The sequence below is a fragment of the Cornus florida genome, unplaced genomic scaffold (genome assembly GCF_030987335.1).
Source record: "Cornus florida cultivar Cherokee Brave unplaced genomic scaffold, ASM3098733v1 CherokeeBrave_3.0.0_Hap2_Chr10, whole genome shotgun sequence".
In the NCBI taxonomy this organism is placed as follows: domain Eukaryota; kingdom Viridiplantae; phylum Streptophyta; class Magnoliopsida; order Cornales; family Cornaceae; genus Cornus; species Cornus florida.
The window spans coordinates 115,892,332-115,914,432 of record NW_026775580.1 but is presented as its reverse complement, the minus strand read 5'-3'; the positions used below and the strand labels follow the sequence as shown (position 1 = coordinate 115,914,432).

General features: G+C 34.5%; 2 protein-coding genes across 2 annotated transcripts; both read right to left on the bottom strand.

Annotated features, from left to right (window-relative positions):
- Positions 1 to 6,399: 6,399 nt before the first annotated feature.
- On the bottom strand, positions 6,400 to 11,004 carry LOC132278451 (beta-galactosidase-like). Its single transcript, XM_059780236.1, has 18 exons — positions 10,909 to 11,004; positions 10,699 to 10,811; positions 10,489 to 10,555; positions 10,239 to 10,331; positions 9,988 to 10,131; positions 9,776 to 9,864; positions 9,541 to 9,646; positions 9,382 to 9,469; positions 9,095 to 9,213; positions 8,834 to 9,004; positions 8,540 to 8,733; positions 8,355 to 8,452; positions 8,128 to 8,243; positions 7,858 to 7,974; positions 7,650 to 7,763; positions 7,337 to 7,548; positions 6,970 to 7,246; positions 6,400 to 6,869 (listed from the first exon to the last, which is right to left on the bottom strand). The coding sequence occupies exons 1-18, from the start codon at positions 11,002 to 11,004 to the stop codon at positions 6,657 to 6,659; spliced, it is 2,427 nt and encodes an 808-aa protein (XP_059636219.1). The 3' UTR covers positions 6,400 to 6,656.
- Positions 11,005 to 13,340: 2,336 nt separating this feature from the next.
- LOC132278450 (beta-galactosidase-like) lies at positions 13,341 to 16,762 on the bottom strand. The gene is made up of 12 exons (XM_059780235.1): positions 16,619 to 16,762; positions 16,421 to 16,508; positions 16,141 to 16,259; positions 15,879 to 16,049; positions 15,581 to 15,774; positions 15,372 to 15,469; positions 15,165 to 15,274; positions 14,865 to 14,978; positions 14,659 to 14,772; positions 14,332 to 14,543; positions 13,969 to 14,245; positions 13,341 to 13,872 (listed from the first exon to the last, which is right to left on the bottom strand). The coding sequence occupies exons 1-12, from the start codon at positions 16,760 to 16,762 to the stop codon at positions 13,759 to 13,761; spliced, it is 1,755 nt and encodes a 584-aa protein (XP_059636218.1). The 3' UTR covers positions 13,341 to 13,758.
- Between the last annotated feature and the right edge of the window lie 5,339 nt (positions 16,763 to 22,101).

Below are 22,101 nucleotides of genomic sequence, written 5' to 3'. Positions count from 1 at the left end.
TTGATAAACTAGAAAGCAAACCCACCATACATAAAATGAGGAAGTAGTGTAAGTGGGTGCATTAGATGGGGGAAAAAAGAAGGCACAGAAAACATATAGATTCAAATAATATATATAAATAAATAAAACCTAAATTTCATAACAATAATTGTGAAAGCAATACAAGTCATATATTGATGGTTTATAACAGTAAAGCCTAAAATCTTAACAACAAACCCTAATTGCAAGTCAACGTCATAGTCAGAAAACCTAATTTGCAAATCATAACAACAAACCCTAAAATCTAAACAGGCAAACAACGTTTTATGCATACCTCGTACTCAGAAAGCCCTAATCGCAATAGTTCGTAGTCACCAAGCCCTAATAGCAATCGTTCTTGAAATTAAACCATGTTTCGCTCCAATTACGTTCTTCGTTTGGTTTAATTACATGATTCGAAGCAAAGAAATCACATAAAATAAAGTTGTGTCTCACTCTCTCTCACTGTCGCCCTTTCTCTTTCTATCGTATTTGTGGGTTTCTGTATATGGAACAAAAAAAAACGAAGTATTGGGATCACTTTAGTAACACACAACTAAAGTCAGTTCGGTAATTTTACTCTCAGGTACATCTTTATATAAATATCAATGTATAATTCATGGGCAATACCGTAAAATTGCACATTTTCGTTAACAAAATGGACGGTCGTCACTGACAGGGGTGGTAGGTGAAATTATGAAACTTAGAGGGGGTGTAAGTGGAATATTGGCAAACCTCAGGGGGTGCAGGTGGAATTAACCCTAGAAAAAAAAAAAAAAAAAAAAAAAAAAAAGGAAAATAGTGGTTAGGTCGGCTGTTGTGGGCGTTATTCAGAGCGTAGAGGCATACGACGGCGACCCGAAAGCCGCTGGCGTCAGGGGAAAATTTGAGAAAAAGGGTTTAGAGTTTTGGTCCGAAACTCTTGAAGCAAGTCCTTATTTGTGTTCAATTCATCTCTAGAAGGATTTTAAGATTAAATTTCAGAAAAGAAATTATTTAATTGCATATTTAAATCGGGTCACTCTATGATTGGGTATGATTATGGTGTTTTTGTATCTTTATGTGTATATTTTATTGGATAATTTACACAGACCTCTCATATGGTTTGTCATAATTACAGGCGGCACCATTCCTGTTCTGAAAATTACGCGGACCTCCCCTACTTTTGAAAATATCCTACATAGATCTCCCTTATGTGTGACGGACCGTCAAATACACCAACGGATCTGGCTAATTTACTGAAATGCCCTTAATTTTCTATGGTAAATGACTAAAGTACCCTCTCTTTATATATATATATATATATATATATATATAGTATAGAGAGAGAGGCGATCTGAAGAGACCAATGGTGGGTCGCCGTCAAAAAATTTACCGAAATGTCTTTGGCCTGATCCTAAACAGTTCGCCATACTGATTTTGGGCGACTACAATGGCGATGTGATTTACAGCGGTGGTGGCAGTGAGGTTTGGGGTTAAGGCGACAGTGTTGAGGTTTGGTTCATGGCGATGATGATCTTGGCCTGGGTTTTGCAACATTAACTCGAAGATGAACATTGAGTTCATTGAACAAATCGTACATCTGACCCAGATCAGATGCGTTTCCGTGCGAGTACAGCAGCGTCAACTACGCCGACCGGTTCTTCATGTACACTGCCACAATCTCGTTCCCTCTCTTGGTCTCCAACTTCAAAACGTCAACGTTTTCCCTCACCGGGAAATCAGAAATCCCCAATTTCTCGGTCGATTCATCAGTCGCCACTACGTACGACGGCGGATTCGACGGAAAGAACGCCAACCTCGCCGCCATCGACGACGTCACCCCTCCCATCTCTCAAATTCTGTATATTCAGAAAATCTTACTCCATCTCTCTATCTATAGATATCGATATATATTACATATACATACATATAGTTATATATGTGTGTGTAAAGTGTGTGTTTGTATAGTTATATCTTACATATACATACATATAGTTATATTTTCTCTTTTATGAAAAATGTGTGCTTGAAATGGGAGGACAGAGAAAGAGTGAAGAAAAAGCAGAGCTTCAGAAGGATTTTTGGTGCTAAATACTTTAGGAAATTAGGAGTAAAAAATCTACCTCACATGAGAGGTTGAGGTGAGTTTGTCTTTGAATTTACCATATATGTGGATTCCGAAATGGATTAACCATCAGTCTCTAGAGATAGATAAGGGATGAAATTATAAGCAGTTAACACTGAAAAAGACACACTCGTAATATTTGCAAACTATAGACCCAACGATCAATAAGGTGGGTAGAACCAAAACTCTTAAGGGCAAAATCTGACAAAAAGATAATTGCAAAAGCACTAGCAGATTTGTGTGTGTGTGTATATATATATATCAATGACAAGGGTATTTTTGGCATTTTAGTAAAAATAGTAGCTGATGTCATCATTTTTTGTCGTTGGCCCTAACAGAATGGAGGTCCATGTAAGATATTTTAAAAAGTACGGGAGGTCCGCGTGTAAATTAACTTATTTTATTTGATTATTAATTTTGTTTTTGTTCTTCTATGGTTTTTTTTTTTTTTTTTTTTTTTTTTGAATGGTAAAGCAAACACACACACTTTTTTGCTCACGCCGGGACTTGAACCCCTCCCCTCTTCTTTAAAGATGGGGAGATTATACCATTGGGCCAAAGGCCCTTTGGTTTCTTCTTCTTCTTCTTCTTCTTCTTCTTTTTCTTCTTTTGTGGGTGTTGCAAAAGCAGATATGGTCCGAATAGTTTTTATTTTATGTTTCCTATTCTACTTGTTGATCTGAATAGATTTCAAATGTAACGGAACTTCTGTTGAAATGGTAAAGTAAGTAGCATACTTTAAGTCTATAAGTTACACTTGATGGCTTGTAACTTTAGTCGGTTCCTATGTACGAAAATTGTGTTGTTAGTTCCAAAACTTCCAATTAATACTTGTTTTGCCAAACAACCAAACAGAGCATGGTTATAAAAACGGAAGTAGTGGTGTTAGTTCTTTTTTAGAGTTTATGATTAGTTTAGACATTGGGTCTTTAATTTTTATAGTTTATTTTTATAGTATAAGTTATTATAATGGAATTAAATTGAGGTGCATGATATTAATTTAATGACTATTAAAAAGCTTACCTGGTTATAAAAATAAATTATTGTAGAGGATAATACCATGTTAATCCTTCAGGAAACGATTGATGGCTTTGGTTGCATTTTAAGTTATTAGAATGAGACTTTTAATAGCTTGTAATTTTATTGTTTATATATTTGGATGGTAATATAATAATTGATCATGCAAGAATTAATGTAAATATTGTTACTTGCATTAAGTTAATTAATTGCATGACAAGTATAGAAGCCTATGCTGCCATTTAAAATACTCAGATAAATTCTAATAATATTGTATAAAATAACTACCGGAGTTAAAAATAAATAATTCAGAATTTTTGTGTAAATTTATTATGACATATCAGATTTATACAAAAAAAAATATATAATCAGTTGAATATATTCTTGTTTAGTAAATCTGGTCAATTAAGGAATTTCTTGTCTTGAACGTTAAAGAATTTTTTGTTAGATAAGTCTTGGACTCCAAAGTAACTTAATGCTTGGCCACTAAAAAATTGGGTTTTGGTCTGTATTTATAGACTAGGTTTGTGTTGTGAGTGAATGAAGTTTTGAGGGAGTTGAGAGAGTACTAGAAGACTGCGTATAATTATTTAAAAAGAAAAGGTTGTCATTCTTTGTTAGTGAAATAATATGTGGAACCACGTAAATCTCGTCTCATTTGTGTGTTTTCCATCTTTTCTTTTTTTCCTCTTTCTTTTCATTTTTCGGGTAATCAATGCATATTTATTGTGTGAGATCTTGGAGGATTAAATTCCTTACATTTTTATGCTTGTGTATTTACGAAATTTTGTTTTTTTAAAGTATACATATGGTGATGCACTAATATGTTCCTTTCATCCCATCACTGTCACAAGAAAGTTTACACTACTCTGGAAGTACCGTACCTGGAACCACTCAGTGGCGATACTCCCCGATTATTGTAATTTGTAGGCTTTCACCACTGGCACTACCATCATTTCCATCTTTTAGATGATTGATGAGTTATGTTAACAAGTACAAAATCAGAGGACAATTCTTTACGAGCATTTCTTCTCTACAATTAATGTCCATTACCAGTAAACGATATGATACAAACATCTCAATGCATGAGCAAGATAGCAAACCAGAAAAGACATTGATAACGAAAGCTCTTGCGCTTGTTTTTACTTCGATCACTGAAGTTCCTGCTCAACAAAATATCTGTCAGCCATAATAGAGCAAAGCCAATATAGTGTTCATTGGGATTTTAATCAGCAAAGAAGGAAGTGAATATAAAAGAGATACAAATTAAAACGGCCATAAAAGGCAACAAGCTTGCAAAAAATCTAACCTAGCAAAATCTCTCACAACCCGAGAGGATGGGTAAAGCAAAGAAACCTCTCATGAAAAGAAGAATGACATTGTCAAATCTTCTCTCCTTTAATCAATGATCTGTGAAATTGATCTAATCCGTGCGAATTGAATTGGTTTTTCAGTGGTAGTTCAGTTATGCATTGATAAATAAGAAATTCGCAATCCACATATCAGTTAACCAATTTAATCTAATTTGATTCGTTTAAATTTATATATAAAATAATATGTATATATACACTATTTCTATTTTTTTTTTTTATTCTTTTGTTATTTTAAATTTTAATAACTTTTAACCTAAAGACCTACTAACTTTTAAGTTTTACTAATGGCTGAAAATTCATCTATTGGACCATGATAAAAATAATAATATTTGGCTATTTAAAAAAAAAAACATATCTATTGGACCAATCTGATCCAATCTGTAAAAAGGCCTAATTCGATATAATCCAATCCATAAAGTAATGGATCAGATTGAATTCATTTTTTAACAATATGTAAGGATCCGTTTGGATTAGGTTTAATACATAATCTGATCCGTTCCCATCCATGGTCACCTATAACAATTAAAGGTCTAACTGATAACATTTTAATTTCTGTACAGAACATGTTATGCAATCTCCTATGTACACTTGGTTCAGTGAGTTTTTCATTTGCATGCATGAGATGCATCAAAGTCCTCAAGTTGCATTATAGGTTAATTAAATATGATAAAGTTGGGCACTTTTTTTCTATAAAACTGTAACACACTTACCTTTATGAGATAAAATGGTTTGTCTCAATTATTGGGGTAATTCATTCTAAATTAGTGTGTTAGTGTACTTGGAATACACTAAATTGGATACCATACAAATTTCTGTTATACTATGTTTCGGAGCACCAAATCGGCGGCTTGGATTTGGGATTGGAGGAAATTTATTTCAAAGTTTGTACCAAATTTCTTCCAATCCCAAATCCAAAATACCGATTTAGTGCTCCCAAACGCAACATCACTATTTTAGTGTAATTCTTATCTACTAGATGCATTATGCTCTAAATTATGGGTTTAGTGGACTCAAGTTTCAATATTGGTCACCTTGATTTACCAATATGTGAGATTTTTAACGTCAATACCACAGTATCTTGGGCAGCTAATGTTGGAATTGTGAGAGCACAAGTGCTCAACATAAAATCTACTCTTTATAAGAGTAACAAATAACTCCTTCATTCAATTTAATAAGTTTGATCATTAGAACCTGTCCATAGTATTTTAATAAAATGTTTATTAAATTATTTTTTATTATTTATTTTAAATAATTAATTATTTTTAAAAAAATTTAATTCAGTAATCATGAAGTTTTAAATGGGTTACTCAAGAAATATAAGAATTAAGTATGCCTTAAGTAATATAATATTTCATTTTTCTTGGAGCTACTTGTGGTATTCAGTAGTAGAATGACTTATATTAAATTATTTAGTAAGACGGGCCTTGTTGTAATTTTTGAATCTTAAAGTGCAATTATGGGTAAATTATATTTACCTCCCCTGAGGTTTGAACAAATTTCACATGGGTGAAACATTTGAGATTTATTACTCTAACCTCCCTTAAGACCATAAAAAATTAATTATACCCTTATATGAAATATATTTTTATAATACAAAATATATTATAAAATCTAAAAAAAAATAATAATTTTCTATCTCATCTCTCTTAATTCTTTCTCTCCACCACCATTACCCCACTTAAAAAAATATTGTAAATAAATAAAAAATGAGTGTAAGGGCAACTTGGTCATTTAATGCATTTTTTTTACAAATTTTGATGGAAAGGAGATTGTTGAGCACAAATCCAAGCCTCAAGGGATGTGAAGTAATAAATCTGAAACGCGTGAGATTTGCCCAAACCGTAATTTATCCATTATAATAATATTGTTATATGTATTGCAATTAATTGGAGATCCCAGCTGGAGCTAGGATAAGGAAGGTCTTTTGATCCTGTATCTTTAGCATCGGATATTTAATCGACAATTGTCTCTCTTGTATCAATTTTTTCAGTAACACAAATATTTGTAATACAGAATCACGAAGAGGGGATTCACAAACCTGCTTTGGAATCATAGAGGTGAAGTATAAATGGTGTTGAAGGCCAAAGGAGAAAGTGTTCACTGAAGCTCTAGGCCAAAAGAGAGTATTCTCGTATGGACAATTAGAAGGTCCTCCAAAGGTATGAAATCTTTTTCAGCAATTGGTTTGATGAAAAATCAAGTGACAGCGATCTTAAAATTTTTAAAATCGAGTCGGTTTTGTCTTCACAAACAGCCTGCACTGCCACCCTCCTAGTGATGTCGTTGGCACAGTTGCTAGTTCCAAGTGTTCCTTCACTAATATTGATAGAACATTTCTCTTTTCCAGTGCAGGCCTACCAAAGAAAAACGAAGTGTTCATATGGAAAATGCTCTTCTATAGAATTGTACTCCAACAAGGTACGTAGTTTTGTGAAAGAAGATTGGGTTGATTACCTTTTGCACAACAGACATGACTGTAGCAGACTCACAAGAGCCTTTACTGAAAGACTGACAAGTTCCTTTTGGATCCCCAAAGCTTGCAAATTGTATATTCGATAAGGTTTTCCCACCTTGACATGACAATTCCAGGGTGCTCCCCTCATAAGCAGTTGAGCAAACAGCTCCAATGGTGACAGTTTTGAAAGCCACTTGTGTTGGGTTTCCACCCATTTCTTCAAACAAAACTAAAGTGTTCTTGTCATTTCTGAGAAATGATCTTGGGACATGGTACCTAATACAATTGTAGTAATTCTCTGAGTAGATGTAATGCAACTAACTGATTCAGTGTTAATCCAAGAAAAATAGCAAACGATTAAATTACCATCTCTGAGTAGGGTTGCCACAATTTGTCATACAATTGTCCCAACTATAAACTCCGCGGTAATCACAAGTGGCATTACATCCATCTTTAGGAGCAAGGAAAGCAGGCCAGTAGCGCCCAATGCTTTGCCCATTCACCCAAGCTTGCCCCTTCCCCATGCCCTGCAAGTCCACCACAACAGGTTCTGTACCTAATGGAGCCTGGAAGGTAGTCTGAAACACAAAAAAAAATTATATAAATTGATTTTGCTGCAATACTTGTAGTTTCTCTAATATTTGCCTTAATTGAGAGGAAAATGTGGACAGAGGAGTACCTTATACCAAGTCATGGGTTTTGATATGGGAAGTCCATCTGTGGACCATTTAATAGATTGGCGTAATTGACAACCGGCATCCATGAGTTTTTCGGCCTCACCATTCAGTCCAACCTTCATCCAGAAAATGAAAATTCACAAGTTAATTGTCAAATATCAGTAATACAACACAGCAACAGAAACTCTCTCCGCTTTACCAATTAATTACCTTATATGACCATTGGTTTGTGGATAAATCCATAGTGACGTCGTTTTTGTTGCTGATCAACTTAACTGGCCCCCCTACTATTCCAGCAGGCGACAAATCGAAAAATGAACCATAGTTCTGCTCATGTAAAAGTACTAATAAGAAACTAAGATAAGGTGTAAGTGCTGGTATGTTGAGCTTCTTGTGTCCATGAAAAAATTCATTTTAACAAAGTTGATTAACAATCTTTTACTGTCATCATCCTACTTCTACAACTGTGAAAAAACATGCCTGAAGTCCAACTGTGGCGCTGAGCAAAGAGATAACATTAGTCCCACGTTGAAGTGTGACATTTTTAATGAAGGTGAAATTATATGCATCTTCCGTGCCCGTGCCCCATTGGGATCCTGTCATCACCAAATTAAGAACCACCAAATAAGATTTGAACTTCACATCTTTTGAAAATGTCTTTATAATTTCAGAGGAAAATGATGAAACTGAAATTTATTGAAGCATACCAATAAGTTCTCCATTTACGTAGGCATGAAGTACATGGCCTGTTGTGTTCACAAACAGATTTGCATTCGTCCAGCTCGACGTGTCATCAATGTCAACCCTGTGTGAGGGTATAAAGCACTATAAATGTTATCCTTGGTAAACTTCAACTCGAGAAGAGATCAAGTCAAGAGACAATGGAACTTACCTTGTCATGTACCACAAGTAGTCACTAGCATCTAAGGTTGTTTCCTTTTGTTCAAGAAGCTTCATTGCATTAAATTGCCCGTGCCCGTGGAGGGTGTCTGACATGGGCTCTGCTGCCCATGTCCAGGAGAGATGGGCAGGTTCTTTTTCAGCCCTGTTTGGTACCTTAACCATCACAGTTGTCGGAGTATTAACCTGATCAAAGTAACAGAAGAATTATATATCATTACAATTTTTGAAATGAGCAGGCAAAATTAGTATGGTTATGATTAAAGAAAGAACACCTCACTTTTACCTTTGCAGTATTGTAAATTTCCTTGTTGCATCCAGCAAGAATGCTAACAGACCAAGCAGGCACAAAGTACTTGCCATTCTGTTCCAAGTCTATGTTGGCATCCTGTCCTACATTTGTGTTGCTCAAGAAACAGACCTTTTCTCCCGTAGCGTTGTTAAGGAATGTTGTCAACTGGTAATATATAGATTGGATTATTTCATATAGTGCTTTTCTTTTGGATTCTAAGAAAGTAATAAAGACAAGTTACTTATTGTTCCTTACGTTAACTTGATTTCCAACACTCTGGTGTGTAGGTTTGGTGCTAGTGAGAATCTTCTGCACTGATTTAAGAGCAGCATGAAGTTGAACCAGATGTCCATATTTAGGCTGACTCGGGAGCCCTGCAAAGTTCATTTCATTCAAGTTTTCATCAAAGTGGTAACTAAAATATACTCTATAATTGCAGCATCCTTTTAGTTTCATTTTAGTCTGGGTAGGGAATTATGATAGGGTTGCCTTTTTTATATTGTCTCTCTGCTTAAAAGTTTAATCTCTGGAAGAATGATTACCATATTCATCAAGTGGTGCATCGTAATCATAAGTTGTTGCGATATATGGACCTCCTGATGAGCGCCCAAAGTTGGTTCCTCCATGATACTGAAATTATTTGAGTCAATTGATTGAATAAAAGAAAGGATCCAATATAACATTGGATGGATGGGACTAACCATATAATAGTTCATCAAAACACCACCAGTTTGGAAAAAGAGTGCGACGGAATAAGCCAAATCTTCAGCAGTCCTATGAGGATCTTGGCCGCCCCAATTCTTGAAACTAGTAGTAGGAAATAGCATTTTAGGTGCTCCAGCCATTTGAATTCAAAATGACCATCAAAGTATATGTGGATTCCGATAAAGAAAGGGGAAAAGGAAGGATAGACAAAAAAAGGAGACAGTTTCTTACCCTCCACTCCAGTTCTCAGTCCACATTTTGGGACTTTTTGGATTGTTTGGCTGAAAATTATGGCAGTAGAACCCATTGCATGTGTTGATCTGCATGATATATCATGTGTTTAGAGGTTTCTTTACTGGATTGATAAGTATTTCCAAAACCTTTTGAAATGTGAAGATGATATGTATTATATTCTCATACGGAGTAAAAGTGAAAATTTATACCATTGGTTGTGGTGCATCTGCTTGTTGGCACATAATCCATGGAACACCAATACTGAAGTTTTGGGCCATTTCCGCACACCACTTGACGTATGACTTTCCTGCTTCTCCATATGGTCCCATGACATTTCCATATTCATTCTCAATCTGTGATTTGTGAACTCGAAAACTAAATAATCCCAGACCAGCTTATATATATAGATGGCGGCACATACAAATGTTATAAAATGATATATGGCTGCAATAAGCAATACCTGTGCAAAAATTATGGGTCCTCCTTGTGGTCCAAAGAGCTTAGCTTCCTGGCACATGCTTACTATCTTCGCAACGAATGTTTCCATCTCACTCTGCAAAGAAAAGCTAAAATTAAAACACTTGATGTCACTGTTTTTTAATAGTATGGATCAAAGATGAAATAGAGTCCTAATCTCAACCATGCAAGTAGTATTACTGCTTTTATAGGAACCTTGTAAAATATTAATGCTTTTATAAAAGAAAAGGCACCTTGTAAACTGCATTATCCGTCCTAAGCTGAATTCCTGGCATGTTGTGTAACCAAACAGGGAAACCTCTGATCAAAGGAAAACATTATGTATATGATGAATATGAGGATACAAAGTCGAGTCCCATATTAATGATTTTATGTAAAATAATGCCAAAAAGTGCCATAGCTTTAGTCTTTATTTACAAACCATTTAACAAAAAAGGACTTACCCATAATTCCATTCTGCACATACATAAGGACCAATTCGCAATATAGCATACAGTCCAGCTTCTTGAACTGTCTTGAAAAACCTTATGAAGTCTAGGTTCCCGGAGAAATCATACTAAGTCATCAGAGATGTATAACAAAACAGATGTTAGGCTATGCTGTTTAGTTTATTAAATTGGAAACTAGTGGCACCCTAGAAGATTAATTCAAACCTCTCTGGGTCTAGGCTCATGGTGATCCCAGAATACATATGTTTCAATCGTATCAATTCCACCTTCCTTTGCCTTTCGAATTAGGTCTGGCCACATCTGCAACCCATATAAAGTTTAGCATGAGATACGCTAGTACAATGGAAACTGAAAATGCTAATGAAATAACACAAATTAAAACCACAATTTCATTTCTTTAACATGCATTTACCAACCATGCAGATTGAGCATTTTTTATAGTGGAAAAATAGGTATAGGTATATTACAGATTTTTAAAATGTTTAAAATTAATCATGGATTGAGTAAATGACTGTTGACATTTCTGATAATTCGTGGGGAAAAAGATACAAATTTGTGCTCCTCTTTTTAAAAATGTTTAAAATTGCTGTGTCATTTTTTGGTCTAACAACAGAAAACAATTTTCTCATGTTAGAAAAAGGATTATTCTACGAAATTGTGTCTTAAGCTAATTTTCAGAATAATTTCATGAAACGGCAAACGAATTTTTAAGCTGAAAACTGTCATCAGAATATAGAACTAAAGATGCCCAAAAAAATAATAAAAAAAAAAAAATTATTGTATGAAACTAGAAATTTTGCCATTCAAAAAAAAAAAAAATGCTGAAATGGCGAAGAAGAAAAGATAACATACCTCTACTGTGCTTCGAGGATAATGGATTGAACCAGATAAAATAATTCGTCTTTCGCCATTGATTATAATGGCATTTGAATCATATGAGACTTGTGTAGTAGTATTATCAATCCCAGATGCACATAAACATAGCAAGGCTAAACTTATAACCAAAACAATATTAATCCTCCAACTTGTCATTTTTTGGTTCCACCTTGTGATCTTTTAGTGTCTTGTTAAGCACATATAGACCTTTATTAATTTATAGCCACCTTCATAGAGTCAATGGATTGCAGGTTGTTCTTTGGAGGAGTAATTATCGGAATGGTTTTTGGAGAAGATAGGTTTGCAATAATCTGTTTACCACCACGAAAAACAAACGCTGACATGTAGATTTACTCATAAGATTCTAAATGTGGACAGTTCAACATAATTCAGGTAAATTAATGTCATATATAGAGTATACCCAAACACTTCTTCAGGTACATTTTGTTGAAAAAGTTTTAACATTTTAATGACCAAACAATACCTCTATTTGATTGCCGAGCTATCGGCAAACTTGGTTACTTTTGAGCCAATCTTTGTTTCAAAGCAAATTCTCTATGCAGTAGCCTTTTAGAGGCACAAGCCTCATCATCATTACCATTAACACCGTTATTATAATTCTAAAGCAGTTTTATATATATATATATATATATATCAGGGATGAATTGTAGTTCTATTTGTTCTCCGTTTGGCTCTGGAATTTTGATATATATTCATGGTAAATAAAGGACCTCTTCAGCTTTTAAATTGGAATTTCTGAAACTCGAGCGGGCAACACCAAGTGCATAGGGAAAAAATGAGGGAAGGAGCACAAGGCCCAGAACTACAAGCATCACCAGCAGCGGAATGGGGTGGCAGTCAACGATGAGATATTAGATGTGGGCATCCCCACTAACGTTAATGTTTATGGTTGTTTTAGGTTCATTTATTTTCTGTTTATTTGTTTTGGGTCAATGTAGGGTGCATGTAATGTGTAGAATATTGGAATTGAAAATTACTGTTACCTATAATGAAAATTAAACACTGGTTTTAAAAAATTAAAATTAAAAGCAATTTTTTAAACACTGGTTTATAAAAAATTCAAGTGGGGTGCAAAGCGTGGAAAAAACAAGTGTGACTGTGTAAGTGTCACATTTCTAATTTCATCCAAAAATTGATTTGATTTCTGATCCAATCCATTCTCAATTTTATCGGGTCATTAAACTATATATGATCTTACATCCGAATTTAAAGGGGGAAGGATGATGGATTTTTTTACAAGATCCGTTAGAACCTGATACAAACCAAGTTTAACCCAAATCTGACCATTCTAAGCCTTTTCACAAATGAATTCCTTCCATTTTCTACATTATTATTATTTTTTAGCATATAGTCAACTAATAAGAAAAAATTGAATTAAATTAAATTTTCTTGGAGAGGGTTGATCCTTTCTTTTTAACTTTCCTCTTCTATCAATGGGCTTATATCATCTCATTTGAATTTTTATGTTTATATAATTTTATACTTATAAAATATGATAATGCCTTAATCTGCCATTAGCCCTTTCATCCTGCCCCGCCACCACCATTTTCACTTTGAGATAATTGATGAGTTATGTTAACAGGTACAAAATCAGAGGACAATTCTTTACAAGTTTTATCAAGCATTTCTTCTCAACAATGCTCATTACCAGCAAACCATATAATACAAACATCCCAATGAGCAAAATGTGATTTTGTTTTAGCAAACTAGAAAACACACAGATAACAAAACCATATACACTTGTTTTTACTTCAATCAATAAGTTCCTGCTCATCAGATCGAAAATCTATGTTAGCCATAGAGCAAAGCCAATATAGTAATCTTCATTTAATACAAAAGAGATGCATACGAATTAGAATGGCCACAAAAGGCAACAAGATTACAAAACTACAGCAAGCAAAAAATCTAACCTAGCAAAATCTCTCACGACCTGAGAGGATAGGTCAGGCAAACAAACCTCTCTCATAAAAAGAAGAATGACATTTTCAAATATTCCTAGATATGTTTACTGTTATATACCTGACAAAGGTCCGACTGATATAATTTGTTTGCTTTATAGAACACGTTATATCATTTCCTATATACACTTGGTTTGGGAGATTCGGAAAAGAAAATTGAAAATGAGAGAGAGAAATACTCTGTATATACAGGGTGTCCTCATGAGCAAACAGCCTGCACTGCCATCCTTCTAGTGATGATGTTGGCACAGTTGCTTGTTCCAAGTGTTCCTTCATTAACATTAATAGAGCATCTCTCTTTTCCAGTGCAGGCCTACAGAGAAAAAAACAAAGAGTTCATAAGGAAAATGCTCTTCTATAGAATTATAACAAACTAGGTAGCTTTGTGAAAGAAGATCGGGTTGATTACTTTTTGAACAACAGACATGCCCGTAGCAGACTCACAAGAGCCTTTACTAAAAGACTGACAAGCTCCTTTAGGATCCCCAAAGCTGGCGAATTGGATACTCGATAAGGTTTTCCCACCTTGACATGACAATTCCAATGTGCTCCCCTCGTATGCGGTTCCACAAACAGCTCCAATTGTGACACTATGGAAAGCCACTTGTGTTGGGTTTCCACCTATTTCTTCGAACAAAACTAAAGTGTTCTTGTCATTTCTGAGAAATGATCTTGGGACATGGTACCTGATACATTTATAGTAATGATATCTGAATATATGTAATGCAACTGACTCAGTGTTAATCCAAGAAAAGTGAAATGATTAAGTTACCATCTCTGACTAGAGTTGCCACAATTTGTCACACATTTGTCTGAACTATAAACTCCGCGGTAGTCACAACTGTCATTACATCCTTTTTCAGGAGCAAGGAAAGCGGGCCAGTAGCGCCCAATACTTAGACCATTCACCCAAGCATGCCCCTTCCCCATGCCCTGCAAGTCCACCACAACAGGGTCTGTACCTAATGGAGCCTGGAAGGTGGTCTGAAACACAAAAACAATTATCAAATGAAATCTTATATAAATTGATTTTGCTGCAATACTAATAGTTTCTTTAATATGAGCCTTAATTGAGAGGAAAAAGTGGATAGAGGAGTACCTTATACCAAGTCATGGGTTTCAATATGGGAAGTCCATCTGTGGACCATTTAATTGCTTGGCGTAATTGACAACCAGCGTCCATGAGTTTTTCGGCCTCACCATTCAGTCCAACCTTAATCCAGAAAATGAAAATTAGCAAGTTAATTGTCAAATATCAGTAATAGAACACAGCAACAGAAACTCTCTGATTTACCAATTAATTACCTTATATGACCATTGGTTTGTGGATAAATCCATAATAACGTTTTTGTTGCTGATCAACTTAACTGGGCCCCCAACTATTCCAGTAGGCGACAAATCAAAAAATGAACCATAGTTCTGCTCATTTAAAAGTACAAATAAGAAACTAACATAAGTTGTACGTACTGGTATGTTGAGCTTGAAAAAAATCATTTTAACTGACAATATTTTTTTCATCAAGGTAATTCGATTATTAATTTAGCAAAGGTGATAGACAATCCTTTACTATCTTCATCCTGCTTCAACAACTGCGGAAAAACATGCCTGCAGTCCAACTGTGGCGCTGAGCAAAGATATAACATTAGTCCCGCTTTTAAGTTTGACATTTTTTTGGAACGTGAAGTTATATGTTTCTCCCGTGCCCCATTGGGATCCTGTTATCACCAAATTAAGAACAACAACCAAGTAAGAATTGAACTTCACATTTTTTCAAAAATGGTTTTATAACTTCAGAGGAAAATGGTTTTATACCAATAAGTTTTTGGTTGACATAGGCATGAAGTACATGGCCTGCTGTGTTCACAAGCAGATTTGCATTGGTCCAGCTCGAAGTGTCATTCATGTCAACCCTGTGGGGGTACAAAGTACCATATATATATATATATATATATATATATATATATTGTTCTTGGTAAACTTCAACTCAAGACGAAATCAAGTCAAGAGAAAATGGAACTTACTTTGTCATGTACCACAAGTAGTCACTAGCATCTACAGTTGTCTCCTTTTGCTCAAGAAGCTTCATTGCATTAAATTGTCCATGTCCGCGGAGGGTGTCTGACATGGGCTCCACTGTCCATGTCCAGGAGAGCTGGGCAGATTGTTTTTCAGCCCTGTTTGGTACCTTAACCATCACAGTTGTTGGAGTATTAACCTGATCAAAGTAACAGAAGAATTATATATCATTCCAAGTTTTTGAAATGAGCAGGCAAAATTAGTATGCTTTTGATTAAGGAAAGACCAGACCATCACTTTTACCTTTGCAGTATTGTAAATTTCCTTGTTGCATCCAGCAAGAATGCTAACAGACCAAGCAGGCACAAAGTACTTGCCATTCTGTTTTAAGTCGATGTTGGCATCCTGTCCTGCATTTATGTTGCTCAAGAAACAGACCTTTTCTCCCGTAGCATTGTTAAGAAATGTTGTCAACTGGTGATATATAGATTGGATTATTTCATATTAGTGCTTTTCTTTTGGATTCTAAGAAAGTAATATAGACAATTTACTTATTGTTCCTTACGTTAACTTGATTTCCAACACGCTGGTGTGTTGGTTTGGTGCTAGTGAGAACCTTCTGCACTGACTTAAGAGCAGCATGAAGTTGAGCCAGATGTCCATATTTAGGCTGATTTGGAAGCCCTGCGAAGTTTATTTCATTTAAATTTTCATCACAGTGATAACTTAAATATATAATTGCAGCATTCTTTTAGTTTCATTTTAGTCTTGTAGCGAAATATGATAGGGTTGCCTTCATATATCTTCTCACTGCTTACAAGTTTAACCTTTGGAAGAATGATTACCATATTCATCAAGTGGTGCATCATAATCATAGGTTGTTGTAATATATGGACCTCCTGTTGAGCGCCCAAAGTTGGTTCCTCCATGATACTGAAATTATTTGAGTCAATTGATTGAAATTAAAATCCTCATCAGTACAAAAACTACAATAGCAATATAAAAGAGTGGATCAAAAATAACATTGGATGGATGTGACTAACCATATAATAGTTAGTGAAAACACCACCAGCTTGGAAAAAGCGTGCAATGGAATAAGCCAAATCTTCAGCAGTTCTTTGAGGGTCTTGGCCACCCCAATTCTTGAACCTTTTAGGAGGAAATATCATTTTAGGTGCTGTAGCCATTTCAATTCAAAATGACCATCAAAGTATGTGATTCAGATAATGAAAGGGGAAAGAAAGAAAGACAAAAAGGAGAATGTCTTACCATCCCGTCCAGTTCTCAGTCCACATTTTGGGACTTTTTGGATTGTTTGGCTGAAAGTTATCGCAGTAGAACCCATTGCATGTGTTGATCTGCATGGTATATCATGTGTTTAGAGGTTCCTTTACTGGATTGATAAGTATTTCTAAAACTGTAGGAAATGTGAAGATGATATGTATTATCTTCTCATAAAAGTGAAAGTGAAGAATGAAATTTTATACCATTGGTGGTGGAGCATCTGCTTGTTGGCACATGACCCATGGAACACCAATACTGAAGTTTTGGGCCATTTGGGCACACCACTGAACATATGACTTCCCTGCTGCTCCATAAGGTCCCATGATATTTCCATATTCGTTCTCAATCTGTAATTTGTGAACTCCAAAGCTAAATAATCTCAGAGCAGCTTATATAGATGTCAGTACAAACAATACAAACAGAGATATGGCTGCAATAAACAATGCCTGTGCAAAAATTATGGGTCCTCCTTGTGGTCCAAAGAGCTTGGCTTGCTGGCACATGCTTACTATCTTCGCAACAAATGTTTGCATCTCACTCTGCAGAAAGAAAAAAAATAAAAAAATAAATAAAAATAAATAAAAATAAAAAATAGGAAGCTAAAATTAGAACACTTCATGTTACTATTCTTTAACAGTATGGATCAAACATGAAATAGAGTCCTAAACTCAACCATGTAAATATAGCTATAGGAACCTTGTAAAATAATGGTTTATAAAAGAAAAAGCACCTTGAAAACTGCATTATCTGTCCTCAGCTGAATTCCTGGCATGTTGTGTAACCAAACAGGGAAACCTCTGATCAAAGGAAAACACCATATGTATCATTGCAACATGCTATGTGAGGATACAAAGTCGAGCCCCACATTAATTATTTTATGTAAAATAATGCCAAAAAAAACAAAAGAAATAGCCTTTGGTCCTTATTTATAAGCCATTAAGTGATTAACCTTTTACAATAATTAATGTGTAACAGAAAAGTACTTACCCATAATTCCATTCTGAACATACATAAGGACCAATTCGCAAAATAGCATACAAACCAGCTGCTTGAACTGTCTTTAAAAACCTTATGAAGTCTAGGTTCCCGGAGAAATCATACTAAGTCATCAGAAATGTATAACAAATCAGATGTTAGGCTAAGCTGTTTAGCTCATTTTAATGGAAACTAGTGGCATACTATGAGAATCAATTCAAACCTCTCTGCGTCGAGGCTCATGGTGATTCCAGAAGATATATGTCTCAATGGCATCAAGTCCACCTTCCTTTGCCTTTACAATTAGGTCTGGCCACATCTGCAACCCATATGAAGATTAGTATCAGATTGATATGAGCTATGCTAGTACAATGTAAACTGAACACGCTAATTCAAGAACACAATTTCTAATCTTTAACATGCACATACCAATCATGCAGATTCTATTATTGTACTAGTAAAAGTGATGCTCGGTTTAAGCAATGACTGAAAAATGAATATTCAACCTTTTTCTATAGCGGAAAACAGCTATAGGAATATTACAGATTTTTTAATATGTTTAAAATTAAGCATGGATTGAGTAAGTAACCATTAGCATTTCTGATAATCCATGTGGGAAAAAATTACGAAGTTGTGTTTCTTTTTTAATTGACTAAGCTGCTACATGATTGTTTGCTCTAAAAACAGAAGACACTTTTCACATAATAGAAAAGGATTATTCTATGAAATTGTGTCTTCAATTTGTTTTCAGAATAATTTTCATCAAAAGGTCAACTAAACGAATTTTTGAGCTGAAAATTGTCATCAGAAAATATAACTAAATAGAACCAAAAATTATTATTGAATGAAACTAGAAACGGTTGAGAAAAAAAGATTATGTACTTGTACTGTGCTTCGAGGATAATGGATTGCACCAGATAAAATAATTCGCCTTTGGCCATTGATTATAATGGCATTTGAATCGTATGAAACTTGTGTAGCATTACCAATCCCAGATGCGCATGAACATAACAAGGCTAAACATATAACCAAAAGAATATCAATCCTACAGTTTGTCATTTTTCCTGACTGATAGAGAAACTTGTATTTTTTGCCTGACTGATATAAACTTGTGATTTTTTTAGTGGCTTAAGCGCATAGACCTGTAATAATTTTATAGCCACCTTTGTAGAGTCATGGATTGCATTCTTGTTTGCAGGAGTGATTGTAGGAATGGGTTTTGGAGAAGATGGGTTTGCAATAATGTGTTTACATGAAACCACGAAAAACAACGGGCGACATACAGATTTACTCACAAGATTCTAAATGTGGACAGTTCAACATAATTCAAGGTAAATTGTCATATATATAGCCAAACACTTCTTCACGTTTTGTTGAGAAAGTTTGACATTTTATGACCAAGCAATCTCTATTTGATTGCCGAACTATCATCAAACTTTGTTACTTTTAAGCCAATCTTTGTTTCAAAGCAAACTCCACATATTTGACAACCCTTAGACCATGCAGTATACAAGCTTAACATCAATTCACAAAATAAATTAAGCCCTAACACTAAGGACTATTATGGATTGATTGACACAGTACTAAAAGTTAGGGGTTCTATAGGAAATTTTATCAAAAAAAAATTACAGTTGACTGGGTTTTTCCAAATTGACAAAACATCAGTCAAAATTCTACATTTGTGTTAAAAATGAAGAGAGAATAAAGCAAATCTTATAGTTAGAGATTGTTACTAAGGATATGTGCTAGGATATTTCTTCCAATTTTTCTTTCTTAAAAATGGATTTATGAAAAGAATAGGATGAGTGATCAGTTGAGTTGGTAGTAATTTTAGCATAACTTTTGACAGTTAAGAGTGATATACTAATATAACAAATAAACACAATACATATGCAAATTGCATTTAATTAATCTAAGCTAAAACATGTGGTCTTTTAGCTCACAGAGTAGATAGAAGATACTAAACCAGCGGAGCATATTGCCATACTCTCCGGCGAAAAAGCCCATCGGTGGCTCTCACCATGGGTTACTTTACCTTATACTCCAAAGAAGCCCCAAGCCACCGCCATTGACGTAGCCAGAGTTACCACCAGAATGTCCAGTGCAGACAACACCCATCCTCGATCGCAAGTAGAATATTAATTCCATATTCACAAATTCAATCGATCTATACCTTAACTGTCAAAATAGAAAGAAATGTGAAATGCCAATATAACTTTCAAACAACATAATTATATAAACTGCGGTAATCACCCACATTTTTAGAGACCAATCTTCTTTTTCTTTATTAAAAGAATCTAAATGAAATGTAAATGTACTACCAAAACATGTGAGCTAGTGATATGTTTTTCTTTTCTTTTTCTTTTTTTATTTGATATTACAAGTCTTTACTTATTGAAAATAAAATTGCGAAGTGTCGAAATCACATTTTAGGAAAAATTGCACTCACTTTGCTTGAGGATGAGGTATAAAATAATTTTACAGAATCTTCCTAACTAATTCAAAATTAATTAACCTTTCCAAGGCTAAGGTATGCATAATTATACTTGCTTTCTTAGCTAATTAAAAAATTAACTGACCTCCCTAATCTTTGTATTTGGTCTTTTCCCTGCATTAGTGGTTAATAAAGTCAAGTCATAAAAATACTAAATTTGTCCTAATTTTTTCACTTTAATCCTACTAGTTTTCAACTAAAACAATATGATAATAATTAAAGGTATAAAAAACCTTAAAGCATGTTTGGTTAGTTCTATACTAAGAAATCCACAAACGCGGAACTTGGATACAACGTGATACCGACACGGTAATATGATAAATCTCAAAATAAATAAATAAATAGGGATCGGTATGTCAAAAAAATATAATATAATATTTTATTATATTTAGAAAAACAATCATTTTTATTAATTTTATTTACATTATAACAAATGAAAGCACTAACTTGGAGTTTAAGATTAAATGTTTGTTATTTCAAATTTTATATTATTTTTTATATTAGTCTATAATATATTTTAAATTGCATTGAATTTTATTCTTTTAATAAATATAATTATAAATCACACGGGTGTCTTAGAAGTGTCCAAAACAATCAGAAAATAAAATATTCAAATTTCAAAGCACGTCTAGCCGTGTCCGACAAATGTTCAAGCCGTGTTTAAATACCTGACAATGCCATGACATCCCTATGGGAAGTGTTTGTGCTTCATTTGTTTTATAAAAACGAAACACTTTTGAAAGCGTTAGTTACTAAAATGTAAACACTCAAAAATAACTCCATCAAAAAAAACACTTTAGTCAAAAGTAATTATAAATTTGCCAATTTTCAATATTCATGAATACATGCAGACCAAATTACCCTTAAGTACTTTCTAAAATTTACCAAATTACCCTTAAAATTATAATATAAACACTCCCTCACTCACTGCCTCCTCCCTCACCCCCCCCCCCTCTCTCTCCTTCTGAGTTTGTGTTGTCGCTCTGTTTTTTGGTTTTTGGCTTTGGCTGGGCTTTGAGATTGCAAACCCAGCAAACAAACAAAGCGACTATAATTAAATCTTAAACCAAAAGCAACAATCATATCAGGGAGAGTAGTCGAAGCACCCACCACCTGTTTGATATATTGAATCAGTTACATCTATAGGTGTTTCAGATGGCAGAGAGTTTGGACGACGGCGAGTTCTGACTTTTTCCTCAAATCCCCACCGATGAAGACATACTCATGGACTACAACAAATGATCACCACCATGTATTCATGAACAATTCTTATTGCACCTCTCGTTCCTTCTCATATAAACCTTCAACTGCACTAATATAAAATCTTTACTAAATAATGTAAAACTTCTACTTAAGCAAAGGAAACGGTAATAGCATTATGTAAAACTTAAAATGAATAATTTAAAACTACCACTTAAAATTGTAAAACTCGTACTTAAATAAAGAAAAGCATTCTATGCACTTAAAACCTTCTTCTTTTATTTCGTCTTTCTCCTTGCTCAACTTTTTCCAAATCAATGGCGGACTCTACTTTGGGCGAGGGGGTCCTAGCATCTGTACCCTCAACCTGTTAGGTTTGCACATTGACAGCCCGCACCCTTTCTACCCTTGTGCCCTAGGTTTGCAAGAGAGAAGAGAACTATGATGATGATGAGTAAATTTCAGATTAGAAATGGTTCTTAGATTGGTAAAGCAAGGGTAAATTAATAACTTTTAGGAACTATTTAAGGATAATCTGGACTCATGAAGAGTGAAAGCTGACACATTTGTAAT